Genomic DNA, 14,322 nt, shown 5'->3' with positions numbered 1-14,322 from the left:
CGTACTGTACATGTTCTGTGCTCCTACTTTTTTAATCATTGGGGTTTTTCACAGTCAAAGAGCTCGTCCACGTTGGAAAGTCAGTTCTGTCAGGCTCAGTTTGCTTCATTCACAATATTCCTGTCCAGTTGGTGACTAAATTGTGTGTAGTCTAGTGTTTTCACTGTGATGGATTGTAAACCTGCCCAGAGAGGAGGCTGCCTTCAATCAGTCAGCTGGAATTGGCTCTTAATTTGATAATCTGCTATAGAATATGAGCAGGTTTGGCTATTTGAAGAGATTATAAGCATATAGCAACACAATCCACTGTGCAACTGACATTGTTACTGTTCGAATGAGCCAAGGTGACAGTGGACATCCCGATCTCATTCTTCTTGATAATGAAAAACATCGGAGGCACAGTTATTTAACGCCAACACAGACATGAAGAAAGATGTTCAATCGAGAAAGCTGACTTTCTTGAGGATGGTAATTAAATACTGCCACTTTATGTGGTGGAATAACTTCTCAGCGGTGAGTGTGATAACAGCTTCAGGGACAAGCTAGTGTTGTCTAATCATGCTCTTTTACAGTAGGAGGCGATGGTCGACAGGTAAAAAGCCACAGTTGGATTATGTTTGCTGATTAAGCATTTCCAAGCACAGGTCCAACACAGAAAATTAAATATGATTTTAATTATATGGAGTACAAAGGAGGGGGGGGAAAGTGTGTTTTGTGCAGCGAGGCTTTGGCATGTGAATGGATGAAGCCATCAAAACTGAAACAGCATCTGAACCTACACTTTACTACTCTACATCTCACTAGTTGTAAATTAAATGCAGCTGATTAATGATAAAACATTGTCATACTGTAATACTTTATTCAACTAGATCAGTGAATTTGAAGAGATTTCTATAAATTTGGGTTGAAATTAAGAGAAGAGTGACAGTGAGTCCCCAGCAAGTACAGATGAGAACCACAGTAGTAGACAACCTGGGTAACCTGGGTAACCTGGAGAACGAGTGATGTGTTTGTGTAAAATTATTTTCAACCTCTGGCATAATTCAAGGCATGATACTTGCAATCTTGCAGTAATTTACAATAAACTGAAATGTTTATCATTTGTGTAAGAAACAAGAGTAGATAATACACGAGGACCTAGAAACTGAATCCCAGCATCTTGTATTGCAGCCATTACATGGACTATATACTGGACCCCTGGCTGTCTTTAAATTATGTTACCTGTACAAACTGCTGTCTGTGAACCATCACACCCGATCAGCTTCTTGTGCTTTAACTGAAGCTTATAAATGTTGTGAAAACGCCACACTGAATCTGGAGGCTTGTGGTGCTGTAAATCTCCAAGCTGGTACAGATGTACAGAGTTTTCTTCATGCAGATGTGTGGATGACAGAAGTCCTCCCACCCTCAGAGGTCCGATTGAGGCTCAGCTCTCTGCCGGAGGCGACAAACAGGGAGAAAGTGCAGATTGCTCCTCTGTCTGTGGTGAAATCATGGCTGTCCTTTTCCAGCACTCCTCGCAGGGATAAATAGAGCATGTGGGGGTGCTGGGCCCATCTCCTGGTGGTGGGTGTGCATGTTTTCTGTAGGAGTGGGACCACCATGTCTGAAGGCTGACTTCCTGTCAGGGCGGCTGGCTGGGCCAGATGACAGAAAGTCCTTGGCTCGTATCCTTGAAACTGGACCAACGAGCCTGCTGCTCCTCCTGCTCCTCCTGCTCCAACAGTAAGATCATCCGCCTCTCTGCTACTTCCAGGATGCAAGCTGCACTAAACATGTTTCTTCTCTTCTCTCCACTTCTCTGTTGCAGTTTCTAATCTCAGATCTTTTCTGAGATTTCAGCTCAGTGGGAAGAAGTTTTCTTTGATGACTTCACATGAAACTAAAAACTGAGCACATGAAATAGACTGAGACACACAAGTACTAGTTATCTGCCAACAATTACAGCTTCATGCACACAATATTAAACGCTCATGGGAGATGACATATCAGCTGCAGTAGAAAAGATACACCTTGTTACACTGTATATATGGCACATACTGTTACTTACACAAACGGATACATATGATATATATAATATACATATAATAACAGAGAATGATCATTTATTCTAATGTGAACACAAAGTGTAGCTTTCTCTCTTCTATCAGTCCAAATTTATTTATAAATCACTTTTAAAGCTGACAGTTATAGTAAGACAAACTGAAGACAAGGAATAGCGAACATGAGATAAGAATGAAAGAAAATAATAATAATGTATTGGTTTTATATAGTGCTTTTTTTTCTCGGCGACTCAAAGCGCTTTACATTGCATTACTCATTCACTCCATACTCAATGGTAAATGGTCTTCACTTCTTTAGCGCCTTACAGCTGAGTGAACATAGCTCATCACATTCACCCATTCACACCCCGTTGGAGGTAACTGTCACTCCAATGAAAGCAGTTTGGGGTTCAGCGTCTTGCCCAAGGACACTTCGGCATGTAGACAGGCAGAGATGGGAATCAAACCTGCAGCCTTCCGATTGGGAGATGATCGCTGTACCAAGCGAGCCATGCCGCCCCACAAAAAAACATTAAAATGTTGAAATGGCATCTCAAAAATACAAAACAACAAATACAATGTTGAAAATAACAAACAGAATTTGAAAAGTGGCGTTTAAAACGGGATTTAAAACACAAATATTGAGTATATATGTTGAAATTAAATAGAATAAGATTTTCAAGAAGAGTGAGACAGAATATAATAAAAGACACGTAGTACAAAAATAATAAGAATGTTGAAATTAAATAAGCTCTGTACATCAATATTGATTTGAGTTGCAGCTGTCATTCACAGCAGCTGATCAAAAAGCCATTTCTTATCCTACTTTACCACAAAGCATTTGGTTATCCAGATAAGTCTCCAAATGCACATTTTGAAATTTAAACTACTAGCACTCATTATGGTGAGAAGATTATATGTCCAATAAAAATCTATTCAACTTGAGCTAAGATAAGATGTAATTGCATTGAGTTTGAAAAGACATGTAAAGAAAGTGTCATACTTTATCATTTTTGCTCAGATATCCCCGTCTAAGAGACCAGCGACTGGATTTCCTTATTATTATACAATAGAGCTGCATGAATAAAAACCTCCATACTCTTACAAAATATGGGTTATGTTCTTTTATATCACCACAGTGTTTACCTCCTACTTTACTAAGGAAATAAGATTAAAGCTTTACACTGCTGCGCACTGTAAATCCAAATTAGGCAGCTCTATATGTTTTGTTGACCTCCAGGGTCATTGGCTGCACTCTGGTCAATACAGGGTGAATTCTAATTGCTGCGTGATGTTTCATCAGGGTGAAAAATGACACAGACAAACTTAATTTCAACATCTGGATCAGATAACGATCATTATTTTTAGGGATCGTTTCAACCTGCAGCTTTGTGAAAACCTTTTCATCACGGTTCTGACTTTGGATTGGGGAAAAAAAAGATGAATTCAAACCAAACCTGCGCTTCTCCGACACCTCTGCCACATGTCAGTCAGACTGAGTTGTTACTGGAGAGCCTTACAGTGGTTCTTACAGTATAATCAGGGTGAGACTGCACTGAGCATGCCCAGAGGTCCCAGCTGTGGCAACCCAGTGGAGAACAGAGCTCCCATTGTGTGCTGCAGTAACCCAACACAGTGGCTGAGATTAAAGGCTGCGGAGCAGTGCGGTCTCTGCGGACACAAATATAAACAGTGGGCCACTACAAAGGCAAAGGGGCAGCTGAGCCTCAACTTTAATACAATTTATACTGCAGTGGCATGGTTCATAGAAACAACAATGAATGCATAATATCTGAACGTGTTTTCTGGTAGATTGTCCAGGAAACGTACCATTCTAGTGAACCCCATGAAATGCAATTCAGTGCAGTGACTCTGGAGAATAAAACTCCTTCTAAATCCATCCATCCATCCATCCATCCATCCATCCATCCATCCATCCATCCATCCATCCATCCATCCATCCATCCATCCATCAGAGCAAACATAATAACACAATTGCTGATATTCATATCTACGGTCTACTTATGATTTGCTTATCCTTCATTCTAATTCATGATGCGATTGTCTTACCCATACTAGTCCAACATGGTCTAAATTATTGAACAAATAATTAAGGATGAACTAATCATTTGATATGATGATATAACATGTAATGCAACTGAATAATTGTTTGAGTCCAAATTTGAGTAAAATCATCTTCTGAACGATGAGCTTTTATTGTTCAGCTTTTCACAAACGTCAGTGTAAATGTTTGTTTGTTCTCCACAGGGTTCAAGAATTTTTTTTTTTATAGATTCCTGTTTTTATTTCATTACTCTTATGATTGATGGAAACCACAACGTTCAGAATATTTGTTGTGGTCATTCATGTTCATTTAGACTGTGCAGATGCAGGCAGCACGCCATGTAGGAAAATGGCTCCGTCTAACATACAATAGAATGATATAACACCAAATGTAAAAGTTGCTTGTGAACTCTAAGAATAAAAAGAATAGTCAACCTTAAATAACTGCATAAATACCTAATCATGATACAGATTTGTAAATAGAGGCCATTTTTTGATTTAAATCAACATTTGCAGTTATTTTCTCGGGCGGATTAATGTTAACAGGTTTTAATAATGGGAATCAAACCATAAACTGTAAATGGGGAACTTTTCAGTGAAAAACATAATTCATTCAGTGATTAAAACAGCAGAAGTCAGACATATTGTGAGTAAAATGAAGGACTGCATGGTTATTGTTGCAGTTATTAATCCCAAAATATACATATGAGATTGATCGGTGACCCTCAAATCCAAAGTGTGGATGTGAGTGTGACTGTCTGTCTCTCTCTGTTTGTCCTGGACTGATAACCTGCCAGGATGTACCCTGTCTTTGTACACAGTCAGCTGGGATCTGCTTCAGCACCCCACAACCCTGGATTGTTTGCAGTGGTATAGGAGATCTGTGAATGAACATAAAATGAAATAAGAATCCCAATGCGCCTCAGTATAATAGCAGACAGATTACACATTGTAAAAACTGACAAAAGCAGACTCAGTGATTATGATCAGTTTCATTCTTGTGGTTTGCATTATTTGTGTACAGTATGATGCTCCACGTTAGTGTGCACCTGTTTAAGATGGAAATTGAATATCATCCACAGCACCCACAGCATCACGGACACTGACTGTAATCCCACTCCTGCTGCGACCTGCTATAAGCCCTCCGAGATGTTATTTATCACTGCTTAGTGCTGTTGGCTTAGTCCTGCACTTCCCCATAAAGAAGGTGCTCACCACAGGCACTTTACAGAAATAATATCCACTCTGCACAATGCATTTATTTTCCCAACATATCCACTCAGCATAATAACTACAGCTCCTGCTTTTTAAAGGTGGGGGGGCTGGACTCCCACCACCTCTGCACCTGAACCAGAGAGCTCAGTGACTGGATTTATCTGTGCTGGTCATTCATACAAGCACGTGTGCAGCAGCAGCAGCAGCAGCAGTAACCAGGGCCAGCTCTCATTAACTAACTACCTTCAGGTCAGGGGACCATCCACTAGATGACGCTCTCGGTTTTAAAGACATGCAGCTGCAAATTACACGAATGCAAAACTATCTATAAACTTCAATAGTTTCAGGGTTTCATTAAATTAATAACTTTTGTGTGTGTTTTAAATGTTGCTATACTTTTATTTTCTAAGTGGATAATTCTTGCAGAATATTTTCTAGATAAAAGAATTAGGTATCTTTCATGGGTTTTGTGCAGTTTCTCATAATGACTGCTCCATACATCAAAACAGGGAAAAGTTACCTGATGAATATGGTTTGTTTGTGTTTTTGCAACAATTAATTTTGCAGCAGTTCTAGTCCTGGTCCTGGTCCTGGTCCTGGTCCCTGTCCCGGTCCGTGCGGGGCCCCCGCGCGCGTTGCGCGCTGAGCCCTGAGTGGGTGGGCGGGTTTGTGCGCTTGTTTTAGGAGGCGGAGCGGCCCGGAGGGTCGGACGGATCTCCTCAAACGGCTGTCCGTCACTCCCCGAAAACAAGACAGGAGTAAATAAGTTGGTAAAGTGCAGCGAGGGACACTTTGTGCCAGATTTTCTGCCCCTAAAACACTTTGCATAAGCTCTTTTTTTGCTTTCTGCGACAAGTGAGCAGGAGAGAGAAAAGACGCGGGTGAGTAACTGGAAAAGTTTTCTAGTCTGAGCGAGAGTTTAGAAAGCCGATAAAAACTCAAGTAGAGCCGAAACTAGGTAAAGAAAAAGTTATAACAGGTCAATCCAACGTTTTACTGTCTCCACTAAAGGAAGTGAATTTTGTAATTTAGGGCTGTGTGAGTGTTTCCAGCACATCTCAGTGTTTCATTCCACCTGTTGCTGCTCCATGACCGCAAACTGCGTCAAACCGCTGTTTCTCCTCAGTATCTGACAAAATGCTGCAACATTGCGCTGGGAAACTGGGTGCTTGGCTCATAATTACACACTGACTGTAGTTTAATGTCTGTTTACAGTCGCTCCTGTGCGCTCATGTTGCATTTACTGTACCTGTCGCTCCAGATTAGTGGACTGACTCCCATCCATGTTGCGTAACTTCATCATATTTTCCCACAGTGTAAATCCTCGTTTTCTGAAGAGACCTGAGGACTTCCACTTTGTTCTGGGTTGGTCCTGGCTGAGATGCTTTCCTCATGCTGTCATGACTGTAGATGTTTACACAGTGTCAAGATGGAGTCAGAAAACTTGTCAATTCTCATGTTTAGTTAAAATCAGCCTGGTTAAAACTCTCAGGCTCTCCTCCTCGCCTCGCCTCTCCTCGCCTCTCCCCTCAGATCACAGCCTGGGCCTTCACATCCTGACTTGTATTGACCTTTCCAGCACTGCCACTGATGATGGCTGGAGGCCAGTTTGCTGGCGGTTTATTCCTTTTGCAGAGACAAACACAATAAGAGGAAGATACTTGGACACTTGTTGGGTCTCTTACGTGTTGGACACATGAGGATGACAGGACGCATTGTGTCATCTTTAGCTTTAATCTGTGCTGTGCAGCACTCTTCCTCTCCACCTTGGCCTTCTTCTTTCCTCTCTTATGCACATTGAAGGGTTCAAGACTAAGCAGAAGCGTCGGGACTGATCAGTCACAGTCCTCTCTGGTCCCGTGGGACTCGAAGTGGCTCGGTCTTAGTGATTTCTTCGAGTGTTTGAAAAGAAGCATCTTCCGACAGAACAAGTTACAGTTTGTGTTGACAGCCACTGAGATGCTTCTTTGTGTCTCATGTTTAATCAGTGTGATTGAGGATTTAAGATCTGAGATGCGTGGAAGATGGCATAGTTGCACATAATGCACACTGACCAAATATTATCACAGTAACACACAGATACTATAACAAAATATTTAGAAGGCCTCTAAGGCCACCATGTACATCGATTTGATAACTTAACGCATACAAAGACAAATGTGGAGAACAAAATCTCTGCTAGGTGACAAATATTTGTATATCTTGTCCAAGTCTTATCACCCAGCCTTAATCGGTGTATTTTTTTCTTCAGAGGACTGAGCGCAGTCTTGACCCACTTCATGCTGCTTTGATATATTCTGCTCCTGCTTTTGTTTCAGTCTTATCAGTGTCCTTCTTCCAGACCTGTCTTGGGCCATCTTTGTGTTGAAAGATAGAATGGGACACTATCAGCAAGGCAAACAGGAACCTGCTGAAAGCCCATTGTCCAGAGAAACACATGGTGGATGCTGATGGCTTTGTCTTTACCAGCGTGAATGTCACTGAACTGCACACTTTTGATATTTGCACACAGTTTGATATTTACCACCACCTGTGTTCTTATCTGGCTACAAATCTGTCAGCGGTGGCAAACCTAGAATAATTGTAAATGTGACAGAAACGGGGCTGTTGCTCTTCTTTCATGGTTTTTCCTGTAACCAGGAGCTGTAAGTTGTATTGTCATTGACAGGGAAACACTGTGCTGCTCTATATGAGCACAGATATGCAGCTGCACATACAGATGTTTAAAATTCTAGAGAAAACAGGAAGCATGGGATCTTGTGGAATGTTGTGCTATTTTGTGAGACAGTATTTTCATGAATTATAATCAAATCAAATAAGTCTTGAAATATATTTCAAGAAATTATCTGAACTGCTTCAAATGCATTGTGTGAAAATTAAACTACTCCATTTTAATCGTACATTTTTGAGGCAAACCTGTTGTTGCTGCCAACACGCCTCCTTCAAAATGTGAAATGACACCTCCGAGGTATTCACAGGTCTCCCTGACTCATACTGAAGTATTCCTACTGGTAATGGCGTTCTCCTAACCTCTTCAACCTGTATGATAAACAGTCATTTTCTTATATCGTAGCTGTTAGTCACACACCTGTTAAGGTCTCTTTAACTAGCACCTGGTGCATTTTGGTGTAAAAAAAACAAAACAAAGAAAAGGCAGATGGGTGTTGACTCATCTTTTTTTCAAACAACCTGAGATTTGAGGTGATGCAAGCGAGACAGGGAGCTTATTGTCTTCGTCTTCATTTTGCCAGAGCTCATTATCTGAGTAGTCTGACTGAAAAGAGCCACACAGAGAGAGAACAGCATGTCAAGTTCGGAGAATAAGAACAGGAAATGCTAGAAAATCACATAATCAGAGCAGCCTGCCTCTGATGTTTCATTACTCAATAAGGAAATATTTGTGGATGTTATTAAAATGCGTTGTATCTCATCTCTGACTAATCCAGCCTGTCTAACTCTTTGCTTTCAGAGGTGGGGCACCTGATCCAGGGAGAGGGATTTATTTTCCTTCTGCATTCTTGATGGAGTCGTATAGAGTGACTGGCATTCCTAACACCGGACCACAGCGGGGCTACGCTCAGATGCCCCGTTCATCCCGGCCCCAAAGTAATGGAGCTGGCTCATATGGTCTGAGCATCCGGGTCCAAGGCATAGATGGACACCCTTATGTAGTCCTCAACAACCAGGAAGGGGGTCCTCAACCTTATTTTGACCCACACAGCAATGGGTACATCGACACGGATGGCTCTTTCATCGATAACTACCAGGACTATGACTTCAGAGGAGGCAAAGAGGCCGGCTCCACCAGCCCCTTCATGGAGTACAGGTCCCAGAAGATGATGGACTACACTGATTCTCAAAATGGGGTTTCAGAATCACAAGGAAAGAAATCATCCTCACTTCTTAACTTTCAGAAGCACCCAGAGATATTGCAGCCATATGATCCAAAAACCAACACCCTGAACTTTGATGGTTCCCGCAGCCTGCCTTCAAGGGCTCAGGCTGATACCGGGAACCAACGTCAGACTTTCTCCTCCAGAGCTTCTCAGAATGCTTCAACCCACACCCGATCATCAAGCCTGGAGAGGAATAAAGATTCTGCGCCACAAGAGACGAGACAGCTTTCATCCCGGAGCCTGAGTGAGACTGCCTTTGCTAAACGGAAGTCTCCATCTGAGCCCGCTCAAACCAGGCCGCCGTCACAGCTGGCTCAGCCCCAGGTCAAACCTTATCTTACCAACCTGAACCCGCTTCAGTCAAAGCCTACCGCTAAAACTCCACAACAGTCGGTGTCTTCGGTCCAGCCTCAGCCCTCCTCAGTGAGTCCAGTGAGTGAGCAGAGCAAGGCATCGTGCAGATCTCCCAGTTCAATGAGCAGTGCCAACTCCAGCCTGGAGCGGAGCCGGCGAGAGCCCGATGTCCTTCCCCTACGCAGGACTGACTCCAGTGGGCCAGTCCTGCAGTCTTCTTCTCGTTCCCGCCACTCCTCTGCATCGTCCACCTCTAAACCTCTGGTGGATGATCAGATGGAGGCTCTCTATGCAGACACCATAAACCGCCACGAAAACCGCCGCTACATTCCCTTCCACGCAGGTTCAGGCAGAGACATCAACACAGACTCCATCCACGGTGTCGATGAGCTCATCGAGAAGTTTGACGGCAAGGATGGCGGTCAGCAGCGCAGGGGGAGGGCGGGGCGCCGAAACAGGATCAATCCTGAGGACAGGAAGCGCTCTCGCAGTGTGGACAGCGCCCTTGGTCTGAGAAATGGCTCCGATGAGTTTAACCGCTATCGCGGCACATCGATGGAGCACGTCTTGCGGCCGTCGCAGCTACGCCTGCAAAAGACGTCTGGGAGTCAGGACTCCTGGATGACGGCTGCGGACGGCAAGGTCGACTCTAAGAAGACATCTCGCGCCATCAGTGCACCTGGCTCACCTCAGAGCACCATCTCTGAGAGTTTAGGCTCCATACAGGGTTACAAGAAGCCAGAGACCCACGCGTCTTCGCTACCTTTCAAACATAAAGACAGCGAGGAGAGCGCCGCTCCTTTTAGAAAGGTTTCCACCACATCACTGTCAACATCGTTGACCAAGCTGTCTTCCACTGCAGACAAGAAGGCTGCTTCAGAAGCAGATGTTCAGGTAAAGGGCTACATGGATCTCTTTAGTTTTGTGCTGGTTGTGAATCACAATGTATTTTACTAGTCTCTGTCTCCAACCGTGGTCCCGCGGAGCTTCTGTCCTCCATGTTTTGGGTCCTTCCTTGCTGATTGCATTGACCGTTTGTTAGGTGCTTGGTGATGACCTGATCATTAGATTCAAACCGAAAGCTAAAACATGCAGGACAGGGTCTCTCCAGGACCAGGGGTAGAGAGACCACTAGTATAAGGGCTTCAGATGTGACATTTTAAAAAATAAGATAGTAAATACCCAGATATTAACTTCTTTTTGATTTTGATTTGGAAAAAAATAATGTTTTTGATATCTTTTTAAATACGATAGTTTGCTTGGTTTTACAAAAGCAAAAAATAATGTTGAAAATCTCGATCATTTTCTGTCACTTTCAGGCAACGCCGGACCTCCTGAAAGGTCAGCAGGAGCTTTCACAACAAAGTCATGAAGAGACGGCTAAACAAATTTTGTTCAGTTACCTTAAGGATGGGTAAGTTGTTTGCACTTAATTTGTTCAGACCGATTTGTTCTGTAGCCGTATTTGTTCATATTCGTGAACAAGTTTATGGGTCGAGTACATTGTTCAAATATAACATTTTGCGTGAGTGGGATGCATCGTGAAAGAAGAATCTGTTCCCTGGAAGTACATTAATGTTTTTGTTTTAAGTCGGAGCTGGTCTGTTTGTGATAAAAGTTAAAGAATGTGGTCTTCTTACCCTCCCATCCCGGCTGTAAGCGATCCAGTTGTCTGGAATTTGTTTTTCTTCAGGATCTTGCGTTCTCACTCCACTTTCTTATTGGTGCAGTGTGAAATGAGGGGAAAGCTCTGTTTGTTTCTGTAATCAGACACGTATGCTTCATTGAGGGGAGGCAAGTTGGGTTAAAAGGTTACATGCAGCTTAGATTATGAAGCAGCTGTGTAAGAAGGTGTGTGCCTCTCGTCCAATCTGTTATTGAAGGGAGTCGGAGGTGGATTCAACTGAAAGCCACAGTTTGAAAGTAGAAGCATTTGCATTCTATGTTCATAATTGTACAGTGCAGAAACAGTTTGTATTCCAGGCTTGATGCGATATGGAAGGAAAAGACCAGGAAACCACTTGGGTGTGTCGGGCCACAGGTCAGGAGTCACAGGACAAAGGAAAGGAAACACAGATGGAAGTGCCAAGGCTGAAACTGAGCCACATTCCCAAGGCTCTGAAGACAAACATTGACCAACAGGAGTTATGAAGGTTTAATGAAAATCAGCTGTATGAGGAAAGACAGACACGGTGGGAGGGGGTATGGGGGTCTTGCTTTCTGTGTCAGAATCACATTTTATTGAAATAAAATGCCTCGTGTGAAAAAGGTGCCGTTCGAGTTTCTGAGTGTGATGTTTTCGCTCCAGATAAGAGAATAAAAGTGCTTCTGTGAGTTTGAGAAAATCTGTTAATCTGTTGATGATCATTGTCTGATTGAGAATGCAACAATTGAAGGGAACAAAGGAGATGTTGTTGCTACGGACATTTATCTTTTTGCTGAACAATACAATGGGCTGGTCTGGTATTTTTATGATCATTAAGCCATTTTTAAAACCAGAGAGAGTTGTTCTAACAGAGAAAATATGTGGGTGTGGCTGGTTTTGTCTAGAAATGCTGTGAATCAGTGCACGCTAAACATTCTGACCTTTTTAACTTTCAATGACACGTCTAAAATGCAGCTTGTTAAGCACAGTCATATTTCTGAAGACCCTTTTGTAGCTGTAGTTCTAGTCGGAGATGAAATAGAGGCTTTGCATCAGCCTCGGTCCACACACACAGAAAACCCATCATATGGCCCATACGTTAGATCCTCATATCCCTCACAGTTTATTGGGTTGTGCAATGAAGCAGTCTGTGCCGTGAGGTGACACATCAAAGCAGCGTGATCCTTCCTGACCTCTTTTAAACTGGAAATGAACTCCTCTGTTCTCAGAAAAATCTTAATTCCTGATCCCTCAAAACACATCATTTGTTTTTCCTTTTAAGGAAAACTTTGATAACCAAAGTGTGTTCTCAACACTGTATGTATATGTGTGTGTGTGTGTGTGTGTGTGTGTGTGTGTGTGTGTGCAGAAGCAGTGACAGTGATGACGTGACAAAGAGAAAGGTCAACCTTGTCTTTGAGAAAATACAGACGTTGAAGACTCGCGCCACGTCGGTTACACAGAGCGACAAGGTAAGATGTTGTTTAACCACTTAAATTACACTTTGTGTGCTGAGATCTGTCAGCGACATGTGAAAAGGATGCATTCACACCTTATAATATGGAAGTCATTGACTGTTAGTTGTAGAAGTGCGGCGAGTTCTTTATACTTTGAAAACCTGATTTAAATTTTTCCTATCATCCTCAAAGCCTTTCAAGACTGTGCATGCGATTTGAGTCCATACTCTTGGTTGCATGGCCGTTTTCACAATGCTTCTTTTTTCCTTTTGAATTTTGAAGCATCAGCATGTAATAGAGGTGACTCAATTAGGAAATACAGTTTAGTATAACACCATGAGAGTAATGGTTACAGTTTGTAGCCTGTATATAAACCAGATGTTTTAAATTAAAAGCATCTTGGAGTTATGTTAAGATCTAATCATATATCTACCCGAGTCAAAATGTGCATATTGAGTGGTTAAGTGTATATTTGTAGTTTTGTAGTGGATCAATTGAACAACTCTCAAATGTCTTTTTGTCTCTCAGTCGCTGGACTTTTCTGCTCAGACTAAAGCTCTGAAGGAACAAAATGGTGCACTGGAGAAAGAAATCACTGACCTGAAGAGACGGCTGGACGAGCAAACCACGGTAACAACAAACTGACGGCAGTTTTTCCCCTGACCCTTCCTTGTTTGTGTTGGCAGGTTGGCTTATTGCTGAACTTGTTTGAGAATATCCTTTAATCAAGGTCTTGGTGGAAAAGGAGCTTTGAGGGATTACTGTTCAACTTGTTGAATTTAAGACCTATGTTTGGTTGTAGAGTTGGCTAAGCTGAACACAAAAGCAAAATTTTCTTGCTACAGAATAGAACATATAGGATAGAAATGCTTCTCCATTGGAAAAAGTATGATTCTCTAAGAAATGTGAATAATTCGATTATCAAAAGTGTCTGTTTGTGCTGTAAAGGCATAACGTTTATGACATAGCCTTCTAGAGATTATTTGCACATAGAATGTTAAGTCTATTTGGAGTTCATGAAGCATTTGTTTAACTATTATTTCTATTTTCTCCTTGTCAAAAGGATCCCACATACGTATTTGTCTTAAGTATACCTCCTTATCTTTTTATGACATCTTGAGAATTTAAAACTAGAGAAACAAAGCTTCATACCCATAAAAGTCATATAGTCATATATATAATACCATGAAATGCACGTAGTAATATTGAAGAATTGCCAGATATTTGAAGTTGAAGTTATCTCGGACAAAAGGGCAGAGTCACTTAATTCATCTTTTTTGACAGTTCTGCAACAGCAACAAATTAAATTAAGTCCAGACAGCTTGGTTTGAAGAGGATAAAAAAACAAAAAAAACAAGGGGGCTCTATCAGTTCAGCCCAAATTAGATTACTGATCATTTTGTGTGTTTGACTTTCAGAAAAATCAAGCTGACAGAAGGACAGCAGCAAGTTTGAAGGAGCTGCAGCAGGAACTGCAGCGGAGCATCGAGGAGTGCAAGCTGCTCAGGGAAAAACTCTCCAAAGCAGAAGCTGAGCTAAAGACAACAGTGGACGAGTGAGTCCAGGGTGACCGTGTTGGATACAGACGGGTCAACCGTGATCCAAATTGACTGTCCTGTCTGTTGTATTGTCATGATGGTTTTTATTTC

At 42.2% G+C, this 14,322-nt stretch overlaps 1 protein-coding gene across 4 annotated transcripts in view; it reads left to right on the top strand.

The window, feature by feature from the left end:
* The first annotated feature begins 6,057 nt into the window (after positions 1 to 6,057).
* cgnl1 (cingulin-like 1) overlaps positions 6,058 to 14,322 on the top strand; it is a 33,953-nt gene continuing 25,688 nt past the window's right edge. For 3 of the 4 annotated variants that reach the window (XM_080458242.1, XM_080458240.1, XM_080458239.1), the window contains exons 1-6: positions 6,058 to 6,202; positions 8,791 to 10,465; positions 10,891 to 10,985; positions 12,586 to 12,688; positions 13,202 to 13,303; positions 14,092 to 14,228. In XM_080458242.1, coding sequence (XP_080314368.1) covers positions 8,843 to 10,465; positions 10,891 to 10,985; positions 12,586 to 12,688; positions 13,202 to 13,303; positions 14,092 to 14,228 — 2,060 coding nt within the window. In that variant the 5' untranslated portion in view covers positions 6,058 to 6,202; positions 8,791 to 8,842. The remainder of the gene's footprint in view (positions 6,203 to 8,790; positions 10,466 to 10,890; positions 10,986 to 12,585; positions 12,689 to 13,201; positions 13,304 to 14,091; positions 14,229 to 14,322) is intronic. The other variant, XM_080458241.1, reaches the window with a different exon arrangement.

This window comes from Lipophrys pholis, assembly GCF_963383615.2.
Source record: "Lipophrys pholis genome assembly, chromosome: 2".
In the NCBI taxonomy this organism is placed as follows: Eukaryota; Metazoa; Chordata; class Actinopteri; order Blenniiformes; family Blenniidae; genus Lipophrys; species Lipophrys pholis.
Note: the sequence above shows the minus strand (reverse complement) of the source record. Positions and strands in the feature narration are given on the sequence as shown.